The 14659-nt window shown below is 45.5% G+C and overlaps 1 protein-coding gene across 1 annotated transcript; it reads left to right on the top strand.

Moving 5' to 3' along the window:
• Nucleotides 1-411: 411 nt before the first annotated feature.
• On the top strand, nucleotides 412-9727 carry LOC126455669 (protein hunchback-like). The gene is made up of 5 exons (XM_050091439.1): nucleotides 412-522; nucleotides 1236-1672; nucleotides 1841-2161; nucleotides 3308-3467; nucleotides 8261-9727. Exons 1-5 carry the CDS (start codon nucleotides 412-414, stop codon nucleotides 9725-9727), a joined length of 2496 nt encoding a protein of 831 aa, XP_049947396.1.
• The last annotated feature ends 4932 nt before the right edge of the window (nucleotides 9728-14659 follow it).

Below are 14659 nucleotides of genomic sequence, written 5' to 3'. Positions count from 1 at the left end.
GAAATAAGCAGGACCAGTTGTCTTATTACTCACTATTTCGTGCTTAATAAACTACCTACAAAACCTAAATACCATTCCTTTCATTTTAAAAATGAGCGCTCGAAGAGAATGTTTTCTCACTTGAAGTTTTTGTTAAAGCGCTTATGTTAATGGTGATTCCGGAGTGGGGGGGGGAGGAGGAGGAGGATGGTGGGAGGGAGGGGGGTTACTGACAAATATAATTGTACTCAGGGGTAATGGCCTCCAAAAGGTAGGGAACCACTGTTTTGACAGTATTTATCTCGACGACGACGCAATCTAAGCGTCAGATCTCAATTAATTTACATCGCACTACAGTCTGTGTCGGTAATAGGTCTTACATTTGCTGGTGTGATGTTGCAGGAGGCATGCAGTAGCGACAACATCGTCGACATGAACACGACAGCCGCCGCCCCCGCACCTCCGCTCTTTCCTATGGCTGTGTCAAGTGCGGGACCCGCCTGGCATCTGCCGCACTTCTCTCCCAGCACCACCGCCCACGTCGTGAGTAACACTCTCTCTCTCTCTCTCTCTCTCTCTCTCTCTCTCTCTCTGTCTCTCTCTCTCCCTCTCTCTCCCTCTCTTGTTTGTGTGTGTGTGTGTGTGTGTGTGTGTGTGTGTGTGTGTGTGTGGGCGCGCGCGCGAGCGCGTGCGCGTGCGCGCGATCTGTTTAGCTTCTCGCCCTCTCGCCTCGCCCTCTTTTCTCTTCTTTGGCTTCTCGCCTCGCCCTCTTTTCTCTTCTTTGGCTTCTCGCCTCGCCCTCTTTTCTCTTCTTTGGCTTCTCGCCTCGCCCTCTTTTCTCTTCTTTGGCTTCTCGCCTCGCCCTCTTTTCTCTTCTTTGGCTTCTCGCCTCGCCCTCTTTTCTCTTCTTTAGCTTCTCGCCTCGCCCTCTTTTCTCTTCTTTAGCTTCTCGCCTCACCCTCTTTACCCTCTTTAGCTTCTCGCCTCACCCTCTTTACCCTCTTTAGCTTCTCGCCTCGCCCTCTTTACCCTCTTCTCTTTAGCTCCGCGCCCGCTTCTCTTTAGCTCCGCGCCCTCTTCTCTTTAGCTCCGCGCCCTCTTCTCTTTAGCTCCGCGCCCTCTTCTCTTTAGCTCCGCGCCCTCTTCTCTTTAGCTCCGCGCCCTCTTCTCTTTAGCTCCGCGCCCTCTTCTCTTTAGCTCCGCGCCCTCTGTCTGTTATGTGTGCGGTTAGCTTGACGCATTACTTTGTTTGCCAGAAGCAAGAGCCTTGTGATGGCGAGGCCGCGGATCGGCACGACGACTCCGGCATCTCGCCCGGGCGCAGCGCCAGTGCCAGTGGCAGCAGCGGCGGGCCTTCGCCAGAGCGCGAGGATCCCGGACCCTCGCAACATCACCACTACTTCCAGCACCAGCAACAGCTGCTGTCGTCTCCGCCACCCAACCCGAACGGCCACTACTTGGAGCGGCTGGACAATACGCCGTCCCAGACACAGCACAACGCTTACTACTATAATCACCACCACCAGCAGCAGCAGAATGGCCGCGGACAACCCCTGCCGCAGGAGCCATACTACCAGCAGCAGCAACAGCTGCTTCAGCAGCAGCAGCAGCAGCAGCAGCAACAACAACAACAGCAGCAGCAACAGGAGCAGCAGGAACAATCAGACAGTTCTGCACAATTCCATCTTGGCAGGTAAACATTCGAACCAACAATAGATTTTTTTTCTCTTTCGTCTCCTTGGTTCAGCTGTTTTTTTCCGCTACAGACACGCTTCTTTTCCTCCGTTTGTTTTGTGAATCTCCACTGTTCATTAGCTGATCCTCTCCTACGCGTGTATAACGTGACTTTCGTGTGTTGTAGCCCCGCACGCGAGCCGCTGGCACGGGCCGTCCCGCAGTCTCCGCAACTGCGGACGCCGCCGCCAGCGGGCAGCGCGCAGACCAAGCAGGAGCCGGCCAGCCCGCTGGAAGGCAGCTCGTCGCCTGGCCAGCCGCCGCAAGCGTCCTGCGCCGCCTCTCAGGCTGACGAAAACTCGTCTAGCTCGTCACACTACTCCACGGAAGGCGAGGGCGCCCTGCGGCGACTGCAGGCGGCTGTCGAGACGATGGGAATGGTCAACGGCAGCGCAGACGGCGGCACCACCTACGAATGTCCCGTCTGCACCGTGCGCACCCAAGACAAGTACGTATCAACCAATAAAACTGAGATATTCATTTTCTTCTACAATCTGTTTGCGTTTGGCGTATAACTAATCACTTGAGATGCGAATCTTTGGTTTTTCTCGATCCAGTTGAGATATTTATTCCATATTTATGTACACTACTCCAATTGGCTAAGCCGCTCTCTTCAGGTGCTGCTAGCTGTGTACTTGGTGCGTAGCCTTCAACCAGATTCAGAAATATTGGTGCTGATCCGTCCTGCCCACCCCTGTTTATACCAGAATTAAATTCCCGGCGCTTTCTACGCTCTTTTGCCAGCCGGCGTGGCCGAGCGGTTCTAGGCGCTTCAGTCTGGAACCGCGCGACCGCAACGGTCGCAGGTTCGAATCCTGCCTCGGGCATGGATGTGTGTGATGTCCTTAGGTTAGTTAGGTTTAATTAGTTCTAAGTTCTAGGCGACTGATGACCTCAGATGTTAAGTCCCATAGTGCTCAGACCGATTCTACGCTCACTTGTGCTCTTCTGAGCCCGCATGAAACGCACGCTGCATTCGCATTTTCCAGCTCTCGTGAATCAGGTTCTCGGCGATTTCTGAAAATTGAGTGGCAACCCCAACATGACACGACCAGTATCTTGTAACACACACAAACTTTCTGGGACAATGTAGTTCAGGAGTCTGTCTACGTAATAGTCGGATAACCTAGTAAGCCGACAGGGAGGTTGCCGCTTATGCGAAACTTTCGGTCCGTCACTCTATTTATTAAGATATTAGCGGTCAGCTCATTCACCAGAACTGGAAAATGCTGATAAAAGTGCGTGTCATGAAATAACAGTGCGGGATCTGAAAAACAAATAAGAATCATTGGTCGTAGCTGGTGCCGGAAGTGGAATTTGGCTACAAAAAGCAGTGCCACACTAACAATGCTTCAGTCTGTTTAGAGTTGAGGCAGCGAGTACGCACAACACAGCTCGCACACCTGAGAACTGCGAGTGGGCCGGTAGGCAAAATTTGAACATAAAAATTCAAACAACAAGTAAACTGAACGCCCGAAGACACACCATTAATCACTCGAGAGTTTAAATCTGGAGAGTGTAATTCGTGAGAATTAGACGTAATTGTTAGATACTGTAGCAGCGTGGACAGTGCAATGTTGTTTATCTGTGGCAGAGAGCAGTTCCAAGCTCACCTGGGAACGCACTACGAGCCGCGGTGTCCTTCCTGCGATCACGTGGCGTCCACTGTAGAGAATCTACGCGCACACATGCGTGAGGCGCACGCGCTGTCGCCGCCGCAAGATGACCCAGCTGAGACCAAAATAAATTCCCAGGTAAGCCAATGCGACCGTCCTGACCATATATATCACTGAATGACAAATTTCAGTCTTGATTGCTTTTATTTATTTGTAACATAAAACTTCACGCGTTTCATTTTATCAACCACATTAAACAAGACACTGATACACCAAACCGACTTGCAGTCCTATACTACTGATCATTTTCAATGTGTCTCTTGCTGGTATAAAGCAAAATGCGTAAAGTCGTACGGAATATGTAAATAAAAGCTATCAAGATGAAAATGTGTACTAGTGTTATGATATGGACTCATGTTGATGTATCTCTTTATGACATAATTTTTGCGTCAATCTCCTGGTACGTTTTCAACTACCAACTCTTCGTGTGAATATAAAGGCTACAGAGGCTTTTCTTAGACATCCATATGCAGGATGCCCCCCAAAACAATCACGAACAAACTTCAGGGACAGGTTCCTCATACAGAAATAAGTAAAAAAGTCTAGTAAAAGAGCTCTAAAATGCATACATTAAGAGGTACGAGCACCTTTTCACCTTCGCTAGTGCGAAACACCTTCCGCAGAACAAGTGCTCATAGTTCTTAAATTGTGGATTTTAGAGAACGTTTCCTTGCCTTTCTTCTTGTTTTGGTCTATACTTTCTCTTCCTAAAATATGAAAAGCAAAGAGCTTGCAGTAGAAGAGATGTTTCATAATATCTAAGATGAGCCAGTGCTGATCTCTTCAGATATGCGCTTAAGAGCCCTTGTTTGCTAGAGTTTTTTCTTGTTTTAGTATAAGAGAACAGTCCCTGAAGTTTCACCCCCTACTGACTTCGAAAGAGATCACATTTTACTTGCCGCAAAACTACATGCAACATTAGGGGATTTCTTTTTTTCAATTAATACAGATCAAAACTGCAATTAGCCAAGCTCTTTAGATTTTCGCACACAGCCCCCACCCCCTCGCACACAGCCCCCACCCCCCACCCCCCTCGCCCGCGAGAAAAGGGGTGACTTTGACCACAATGTGTGTAAGCAGTACTGCATCACGACTGTATCACTCACTTCGATGCGCTTAGTTGCCGGCATTATCTACCAGAAGGGTGAAAACAGGAATAAAGCAAGCAATAAATTTACCAATAAATTTTTTTGTATATTTTAAAGTTAGTTTAATGATTGTAATAGTGATATCTCAGATTTTATTGGCGTAACTGATTAATGGTGTTCTGTTGCGTTGTTCGCATTTTATGCACAGTATTACTACGGTCGACCCAGCCGTCTTCAGGTGCTGAGTTTTTCTGTTGTGTACTCGCTACATGGACTCCAACCAGCCCGATAAGCAGCGAGTACGCCTAACAGCAAAACTAGGTTGGGTCGGTAGTCGAAGTATTTTACATAAAATGGAAACAACTTGGCAGAACACGAGGAAGCACACCATAAAGCAATTATTTTATTGACTGCTCTATGGTTGCTGCAACCATCATCTGTGAAAATGCAGCTCTTTCTACCCCACCCTGTTTCTAGTATCGCTTACTACGTTCTGAATTGTGATTATCCCGTACTTACCGCTGCATTCAAAACTTCCTGATCAGAGGTTAAAAATTGTTTCGTATATTTTGTACACAAGCTGGGACATAGTTTTAAAACTGGATGGCTCAGTACTAAAATTCGTATTTGCACAACAGAATTACAAATAAAGGATGGTGTGATATTGTTTACAGTGAGAAATACAGTGTTTCGGTGTCAAACATGCTTCCACCATAGGCAATTATGCACACTTCTCATCTGCCTCGGATAAACAAGAATTTAAAAATTTGAAACCTTTGATTTCAAATTTGTTTCATGAAGGCTGAGTAGAATACATAACATACTTTCCATTTCAGTCGCCAGCAGCACATCACTGGACGATATACAAATACTATCACTTCCCCAGTTAGTTGTGTTAAGTGTCGGGAAATGTTACGTCGGCCCACTGCACTTAATCAAACCCTTGAAATAGGAATTTGAGTCCTTTCGCTGCATATCTCTGGAAATGACAAAGTAATGGAAGAAGATACATTGCTTTAAATATAATGAAATATCTTCGCAATATCAGATCTGAATCATGCCTGCTGGATCATCTTAACAATTTCATGTTGTGAAGATGAACATAGTATGCACATCCTTACGAACTGTTTAAAGAGGAATACGGATGACACATCCTTTAGTACAGAATTGTCATTTTAAAGTATACATGGATTTTGTGTGCTACTTTATTCTTTTGAAGAGTAAAAATAACAGCTCCTAAGACAAAGCTTATTGCAATTTCCTGAACGGTGGCCTTTTCGGCAATAGACGTTCCCCTTTCTCCGCAATTTTGCTACATTTCGCATTCTTCATATGTACTGTCGACGATAAAACGCAGCGGATTAAGAATGGAATTTCAACCTGTACATAAAGGTTTTTTTGGGCGGGAGGTTGTGTGTGTGTGTGTGTGTGTGTGTGTGTGTGTGTGTGTGTGTGTGTGTGTGTCAGTATTTAGAATTCAGGTTATTGCCTATGATTGTTTTTCGCGGAGGACTGAGCTTAAAAACTAATAAATTCTTTCCATAAAATCTTTAGAACGACACTAGTCACAAGATAGAATAATCAACGAATCATTTAATATAACAATAATACCACAAAAAGTGAATCTTGATCATTTCATAATAATTATGAGAGAACTTTATGAAACTCACACTGCAATGAACAAGTGTCACATTTCCCGAAACTTTAGCACAACAAATTGTAGCCTATCAACAAAGATGATGCGGTTAAGAGAGTTTTGATAACAGGCTTCAATGAAGCAATATGTTTTCGTATCAACGAAAGTTAAATATGAAAATCACTAATAACGGCAATTTGCCTTCGCCAACTTATAATCTAACGTGACACCTGTTACGATAGTTTCTTGCAGCCAATCACATCACAGGAAACGTGCGTCGTACAGACGTGTTTCTGGCGGTATAACAAAACAGCAAAAACATTTATTCAACGTTACTATATTGTATTGTGAAATGAAAATTGTAGTGGCAGTCTGATCTGTAGCGTAGGCTGATGTTAGGTTGAAAGGCAAAATTTGGTTTGAAACAAGGATGTAAGATCAACGATAAATGTACCATCGATGCCATCATTATACATGAAGCTAAATCTCGAATTGGGAAAGGAACTCATTAATGTTCTTTCGAAGGGACCACCCATCATAGGCCTTCATCGATATAGGGAAATTGCAAAAAACTTAATTCTGGAGCGCCGGACGGGGATTGGAACCACCGTCCACGGGACGTCCAACGTATTAACAGCTGCACCATATCGCTCGTAAGAAGCCATCACACGACTCATTCAGCATGAACCAAATTCTTCAGTCATGAGGTGTGAGAAGCAGAATAATAGACAGGGGCCCTTTGAAGACAGCAAAGGGTGCTAAATAGGCTTCGGGTAAAGCAAAAAGTGTTGCAGGAGGAGTCGTCGCTATCCAGTTCATCCAGGTGTCTCGAAGATAATGACTGAGCGACGTCGCGTACGCTGCTCTGGAATTAGCAGATAGCAGCAACCGAACAGGTGCCTTTTTGGATTACGTTTCTTGTGAATCTAAAGTGCCCTATTTGGTCGTTTCAGCATTTGAAATTGAATACAACGAAAACCTAATATTTCATTGCTTCACTGTCTCTTACCACTTCTTTCACCACTGACCGTGTCGAACTGCATAGCGGTTGGATTCGATGTTAAACTGTGTCAGAACTGCAATTAGCTAAGTAAGTCAGTTTAGGCTGGAGGAAAGTACTGAATATTTCCTCCAGTAGAATCATGCCTAGTACTGGGTGTACGAACAGGCATACGTGTTGAGAGCTTTACGGTTTTACTCACTGAAAATCTCTCATTGATGCATCGCTTTCGGAAGATTTATGCCAAATAATCGAGAGATATAACCTCAATCCATCGTAACGTTACCCTTAAAGTTCTTTGTTTGGCGGTCCCCTCTTCCTGCTAGTGTACTATATAGCGTCCCTGGATTGGTCAGTATTCAGGGTTATGACAGGAATGATCATTCGAAGAAAAAAGTCTAGTAAACACGGGCTCTGAAATGCATACCTTCAGAGCTATGAGTAATTCCCCAGAACATGACGTTCCACAATAACGAAGATGTCGTACTCGTAGCTCTCATGGTATGCCTTACAGAGCTTTCGCCGCGCGGGATTAGCCTAGCTGTCTCAGGCGCTGCAGTCATGGGCTGTGCGGCTGGTCCCGGCGGAGGTTAGAGTTCTCCCTCGGGCATGGATGTGTGTGTGTGTTCTTAGGATAAATGGCTCTGAGCACTATGGGACTTCACTGCTGAGGTCATCAGTCTCCTAGAACTTAGAACCACTTAAACCTAACTAACCTAAGGACATCACACACATCCATGCCCGAGGCAGGATTCGAACCTGCGACCGTAGCGGTCGCGCGGTTCCAGGCTGTAGCGCCTAGAACCGCTCGGCCACCCCGGCCGGCTCTTAGGATAATTTAGGTTAAGTAGTGTGTAAGCTTAGGGACTGATGACCTTAGCACTTAAGTCCCATAAGATTTCAGACACATTTGCAAATTTTGAACAGAGCTTGGAATAGAAGAGATTTGTTTTACGGTATTGAAGTAGCAGTGATCACAGCTCTTGAGGAACGCATTTAGCAGCAAATGCTTATTGAACGATTTTTCTCAGAATGATCGTTCCTGTCATATTCTTGAATAATAATCACTCCTCGTCGAACGCCCTGTATTTTTAGTACTGTCGACTTTTTTGCGTCCTGCTAAGAGTGTGGGTCGATACTGTTGCAGGGCCGCGTGAAGACTTTCCGGTGCAAGCAATGTGGCTTCGTGGCTGTGACGAAACTGGAGTTCTGGAAGCACTCTCGCTTGCACATCAAAGCGGAGAAGCTGCTGACGTGCAACCGGTGCCCCTTCGTGACCGAGTACAAGCACCACCTCGAGTACCACCTGCGCAACCACTCGGGCTGGAAGCCATTCCACTGCGACAAGTGTGACTACCAGTGCGTCAACAAGTCGATGCTCAACTCGCATCTCAAGTCGCACTCCAACATATACCAGTACCGGTGCGCCGACTGCACCTACGCCACCAAGTACTGCCACTCTCTGAAGCTGCACCTGCGCAAGTACCACCACACGCCGGACGTGGTGCTCAACCCGGACGGCTCGCCCAACCCGCTGCCCATCATAGACGTGTACGGCACGCGGCGCGGACCCAAACAGCGGCCTCGCACCACCACGCCGAAAAAGAAGTGTGCGGCCGCGCCGCCGTCGGCATCTGCGCCCTCTCCGGCGCCTCCGCAGCCGCAAGCAGCCGTCCAACCGCGGCAGCCGCTGCCCCCGCCGCCAGCGCCTCGCGCTGCCGCGCCGCCCCAGGGTGCGGCTGCACTGCCGCCGTTCGCGCCCGCAGCCTTCGCGCCGTTGGTGCGGCCCGGAGGAGCCGTCTTCCCGTTCGGCAACGTGGGTCTCGTGCCGTCTATGCCGGCCTTCCCGTACAACCCGGTGCCGCACAACGCGTCCGACGCCGCCGGCTACGACGCCTACTACGCCGCGGCGCACAGCAGCGGCTTCCCGTTCTTCGTCAACAATAACAACGATAACGAGAGCCCTCAGGACGCAGAGGCCAAGATGCAGGACTACATGGCGCGCATTCTCGTGGCTACGCAGCTGCAGGTTCCCAACGTGCCGCTGCCGCAGGCCAGTACTCCGCTGCCGGACCCGCTGGATCTGACAAAGCCAGAGTCTCCCTCGCCGGCAGCTGTCAGATCGCCGACACCGACGCCATCTACGTCGACGGCTGCGTCTGCCCTGCCACTCGAGGATGAGCCGATGCCGGTGCCCGTCCCGGCGGCTCCTTCCGCGACCAAGCACCGCCGGAAGGGCAAGGCTTACAAACTGGAGCGCATTGCCATGAAGCTGCAGTACCACGCGGATGACGACAGCGCAGAGGACGAGCCAGAACGGAAGCTGTTGAAGGCGGAACTCCCACTCGATCCCGAGCCAGAGAAGGAACCGCAGCCCTCGAGCGACCGTCCCGATTCTTCGGAGGCAGAGGCGGACGACGGAGAAGACAGTTCGGAAGCTCAGCGTGACTTCTTCTGCGAGCACTGCGAAATCACTTTCCGCGACGTCATCATGTACTCTTTGCACAAGGGCTACCACGGCCTCAAAAACCCTTTCACCTGCAACGCCTGCGGTAAGGAGACTGCAGACCGTGTCGAGTTCTTTGTTCACATCGCTCGCTCGCCCCATTCCTAAACGCTAGTGTCCAGCAAAACAGCACCGTGAAATCATATTCGACCATTAGCAAGTGCTGTACACCTTCTAATACAGACACTTCCGTAGCGGCATAATCGGACCAATTAGCTTAGCTATAAACAGTGCAAGCAGTTACAGTGCTCATATTTACAGCACTCCGAGGATATACTTAAATATGTGCGCCATGCTGCGGGCACTCCCTAATGTAAGATAACTACGCTAAGACTGAATGGACAATGGACAAGAACAGTGCCTTTATGTCTATAATGAACATTGCTCAATTATTTTGAAATACGTCTAGTCATTCCATTTTTGAGTTACCAACCAGATATAGCTTCGAATGCATCTGACGTTGATCGACTGTCGATTGGCTCTTTAGTCAGCATGGAAAGCAATTTAAATGAGTGCAATTTATTATATTTTTTATTATTTTAGATAGTTTTTTGATACAGTCAGATATAATTTTGTTATAGTATAATAGACGTATTTTCAGCAGCTGCAACAGTTTGTCAGGTCAGTGACCTAAGGATTTGTCTCCCTCCTTGAACGATATTGATACTAAATGCACCAAAGAGAGAACTTTCACTATGTAATAAGAGTGCTGCGGACGAAGCGGTCTAGATTTAAGATTAATCAGCTGAAAGACGACGAATATTATCAGTTTCTCAGTGTTCCAAAACTGTAAAATGCATATCACTTGCTCTGATTGTTAATGGGAACAAAGTCACTTTGTAGTTGACAGAATTTTTTTTCAAGTTGTATTTCGTTTGGAGAAACCAGACTTAAAATGTATAAGAATGAGAAGTCGAAGCAATAACTAGATAAATGAGCACGTAGTTTTTGAATACGTGCAAATGTATTTTTAATATTGGAGTCAAGAGAATTTTCTGTGTTTTCATACAATAAGACACGCCAACTTAAGAAGAGCATGTCGGTCGGACACTGAATATTTTTATAATGGCAATGCAAAAAATTTGAGATGGAACAGTCACTTCTTGAAAGATATTAGTTGTGCTAGAGGAAGGTTCAATTTGGCATGCTGGTTCCACTGAGATGTTGATAAAGGACTGACTGAACCAAGAGGTGTATGTACATGTGAAACCTTATTTTGATATCAAACTAGCAATAAGCCATATTTTTATATTAAATGTGATATTTATGTTCTGTTGTATCTCATAAAGATAAGATATTATAAATGTTGGTGTGTCTCTTCTAGAATGTATTGTCATCTGTGTAACAAAGTACATGACAAATGACATCTGAAATTTATATTGTTTCCTCTCCATTCCATTCAAAGTTATCTTCATGTAAACTTTGCACTTTGAGTGAGAAATGTGTGCAGATCCTGAGGATGGTTACCAGTAGGATCTAGTATGAAGTACTGTTTAATCTCTTTACCGTTGCTTATATTGCCAGCGAGTGATAATGCACTGTTCATCCTGTTTAGTGCTAGTTGTGAATACATTTTACAGCAACATTCAGCTTGGCTCACTGCTTTACAACGTGGACACGGTTTAAGATTGGCTCTCAAGTAGCCAGTGATGTAAGCAATTGTCTCCTCCAGTTGATTTGCTACTTTCTAGAAAGTTTGCAGTATTGCAAAATTATAAGAAGTACTATCATCAAATAAATACATCTCCGAAGTGAATTTACATTTTTCCTGTGACTGTTGTTAATGTTGACATACATTATTCAGCAACTTAAATTTTTAAATAAATGGTATGATGTTGTTCATCAAACCCACTTGCAATTGCTGTTTTTTAACTACTGCAATCAGCTTTGGATCTGTTACAAAGATTGTATCCAGGGATCCAGGGTCTGAGCAGGAGAGGGCGCAGTCGCCTCCTTCCACCCCCCCCCCCCCCCACCCCCCCACAGCGAATCTGTAGTGAGCATGCCTGTTGCCTTGCAATATAGCAGTCTATTGTTTCCCTTCGTACTACATACAAGAAAGAACTGCAACAACTCACTAATCCTCATAATATCTGGGTGGGGAGGAAAGATTTTATGCCCACTTTTTGAAAATATTGTAATTTAATCGGGTAATTTATATTTCAAAATTTTGAAGAAAAATATTTGTTTTTAATGATTTCTTCCAGAAACTTCTGTAATTGTTTCAAATTTTCCAGTAAAACGTAACCCAAAAATTTAAGCCTCGATAGTGGATGTGACTTCTCACAACAAATGGCATACAGACATCTTCAAGATCCTTCCTACACATCAACAAGAGATTTCAAAATTACTTTGTTAATAAAAAAAATTAATGCTTGTGGTGCTCATAAACTACTACTTGAAAAAAGATGTTATGGAAAATGTGTTGATATTGCTAAGGTTAATATCTGACAACGATAAACAGTCAGAATGAACACAACACACTGAAATTAAAAAATGCCAACTGTCCACTATACATAGCTTCTAAAATTTAAACAAGTTCACTGTTTCTAACTACCTATAAAGCCTGCACCATCTGGGAAGCGCTGCAAAAGTGTCAAAGGCTCTCGTAATCCGTATTTAACTTCTTTCTCTAGATTGCTGATGGTAAAATAGAATTAGTTACAATACATCGTAATTACACACACATAACAAAACTGAATAACAATACAGCAAGAAATTACGCAGTCGTGGAACACAATATGAAAATGTTGAGCGTAGTTCCTTTTCAGAACGGAGATGTAGTAAACTGTTCTCGCCATTTTTATAAAAAATTGTAAATTTCATGTGAAAAGTAATGGAAATGAGCCTTTGGCGTCATTGGCCGGGAGGCCCCTTACGGGGCAGGTCCGGCCACCTTGGTGCAGGTCTTACTACATTCGACGCCACATTGGGCGACCTGCGCGCCGGATGGGGATGAAGACATCACACCACCTAGTCCCTGAGCGGAGAAAATCTCCGGCCCAGCCGGGAATCGAACCCGGGCACCTTAGGACGGCAGTCCGTCACGCTGACTTTTCCTCTCATTTTGTTCTATATTGTTCGTGGCGGACGTCCGATTACACTCGTTCAGGCTGTTCGTTGATCCGTTTACTCCGCTTTTTTATTACAGGGGGCAGCCAAACCCTCGGACGAAACACGCTGAGCTACCGTGCTGGCTAATAAATTTATAACACTCAGCGCAATACCTACTTCTAACTTGGTTAGTACCAATCCGGATACAAAAGAATGGTAAGTACGTACTTCATTTCATCACATTCACTAGGGAAACATTCATGTAAATATTCTCTTGAAGTATGTAAGTGGTGTGGGCTGTTTCTTATCTGTACAGCTACCTGAGGATATGATTCATCTTTACTAGAAGGCTTGCTCTCAAGTCTACTATAGTAATTTCAACAAATCGTGTACCAGCGTTGACATTTCTGGTGCTAAGACCACTTAAGCGCTGTCTACTCCGCGGTTATGACCAGTGGATAGTACGCTAGATGTTTACCTGTATTACATCATGAATCGTGCTTTGCTTGTAGTACCTTGTATTGGAGATGAAAGCACATGAATCACGTCAGTTTTCCCTCGAATACAAATCCCTGACAGCTCCACATCCCATCCAAAAGACGGTTTACCGTAAAGTGACGCATTCCATCAATTTACGAGACACAAGTCCGATTAGTATCCAAACAAATATATACGATGTGATGAGCAGGAAATTCACGCAACAACTTTTCTCACAGGCGCCCAGATACTGATAATGAAAATACCTTCTGCAGCTCAAATTCTAACTGGTTACCTCTATCAAGTTGCTCCATACCGGGGCACTTTGACCACCTCACCCATGAAGGGTTTTTAAGCAAAGCGTTATTTATTCTTGGTTCTGAATTCCCTAATTTCGACAGACCGTATTTTTGTGCTTTCTCGTTCAAAATTATCAAATCGGTAACTTTTCAAACATTTAAAGTGATAAATGAATTAAACTAGCGACAACAATGTACTTCACATTCATCTACAAAATTAACTAATTTAATCAAGCTGACTTAACATCCGAAAACGTATCGGGAGTAGTCCTGTTTGGATGCGAATTCTACAAATCGGTAACAGAGCATGAGAAAATACATGTGCTATTATTTCACACCTAAATAAACTAGAAGCGATGGTGTGGTGCGAAAATAGAAAAAAATGAACTGAAATTTTTCTTATGAATTAAAACACACTTTTCAAAATTTACAACACATCTGAAAATTTTGTCAATTCTAAGGGAAGATGAAACGTGCATTACTGTTTGTCTTGTCGAAACTGAAGTCATTGCAGCTGAAGCATGAATTCTGACAAAACTAAGGTAGTAGAGAAATTTTAGACAGATAAACCAAAACATTATTACCTCCGCCTAATAGCTTGTTTGTATGTGGCATTAGATGTCGCCACACAGATCATGTAATTCGCGTAGCGGGCTGCTGGACTGCGTACGCAGTGATGGCGGCGATCCAAGTGGGTTCCACAGGCTTTGCATCAGGTGAATTTGGTCGTAGAGATGTCAACGTGAGTTCACCATAATGCTCCTCAAATCTGTCAATGAAGGGATGCAGGTGGTTCGCAGTTTTCAGCATGTCTTCCGAGTACTGCCATAGGTCACACGCAAGCGCCGGAGCATGTCTCCCATACCATAATACTCTCCCACCAGCCTGCGTCTGTGGCGCGCTGCACGTTTCGAGCCGCCGTTCACCTCGACGACGGCATTTGTGGAGACGATTATCGACCTAGTGCAGCAAAATTGTGATTAAACCGCAGAGACAAGTTTCCACTGATCGACGGTCGAATCTCGATGGCCCCGTGCCCAATGCAATCGTAATAGACAATGTCGGGTCAACATGTGAAGACGGCAGTCTGCTGCGGAGCACCATGTTCAAACAATGCACGACGAAGGGTGTGCGCCGAAACACTTGTGCGTGCACCAGCATTGTTCTGTTTCGGCAGAGACTCCACAGATCACAAACTATCCTACTTTAC

The sequence above is a fragment of the Schistocerca serialis genome, chromosome 2 (genome assembly GCF_023864345.2).
Source record: "Schistocerca serialis cubense isolate TAMUIC-IGC-003099 chromosome 2, iqSchSeri2.2, whole genome shotgun sequence".
Classification (NCBI taxonomy): domain Eukaryota; kingdom Metazoa; phylum Arthropoda; class Insecta; order Orthoptera; family Acrididae; genus Schistocerca; species Schistocerca serialis.
Note: the sequence above shows the minus strand (reverse complement) of the source record. Positions and strands in the feature narration are given on the sequence as shown.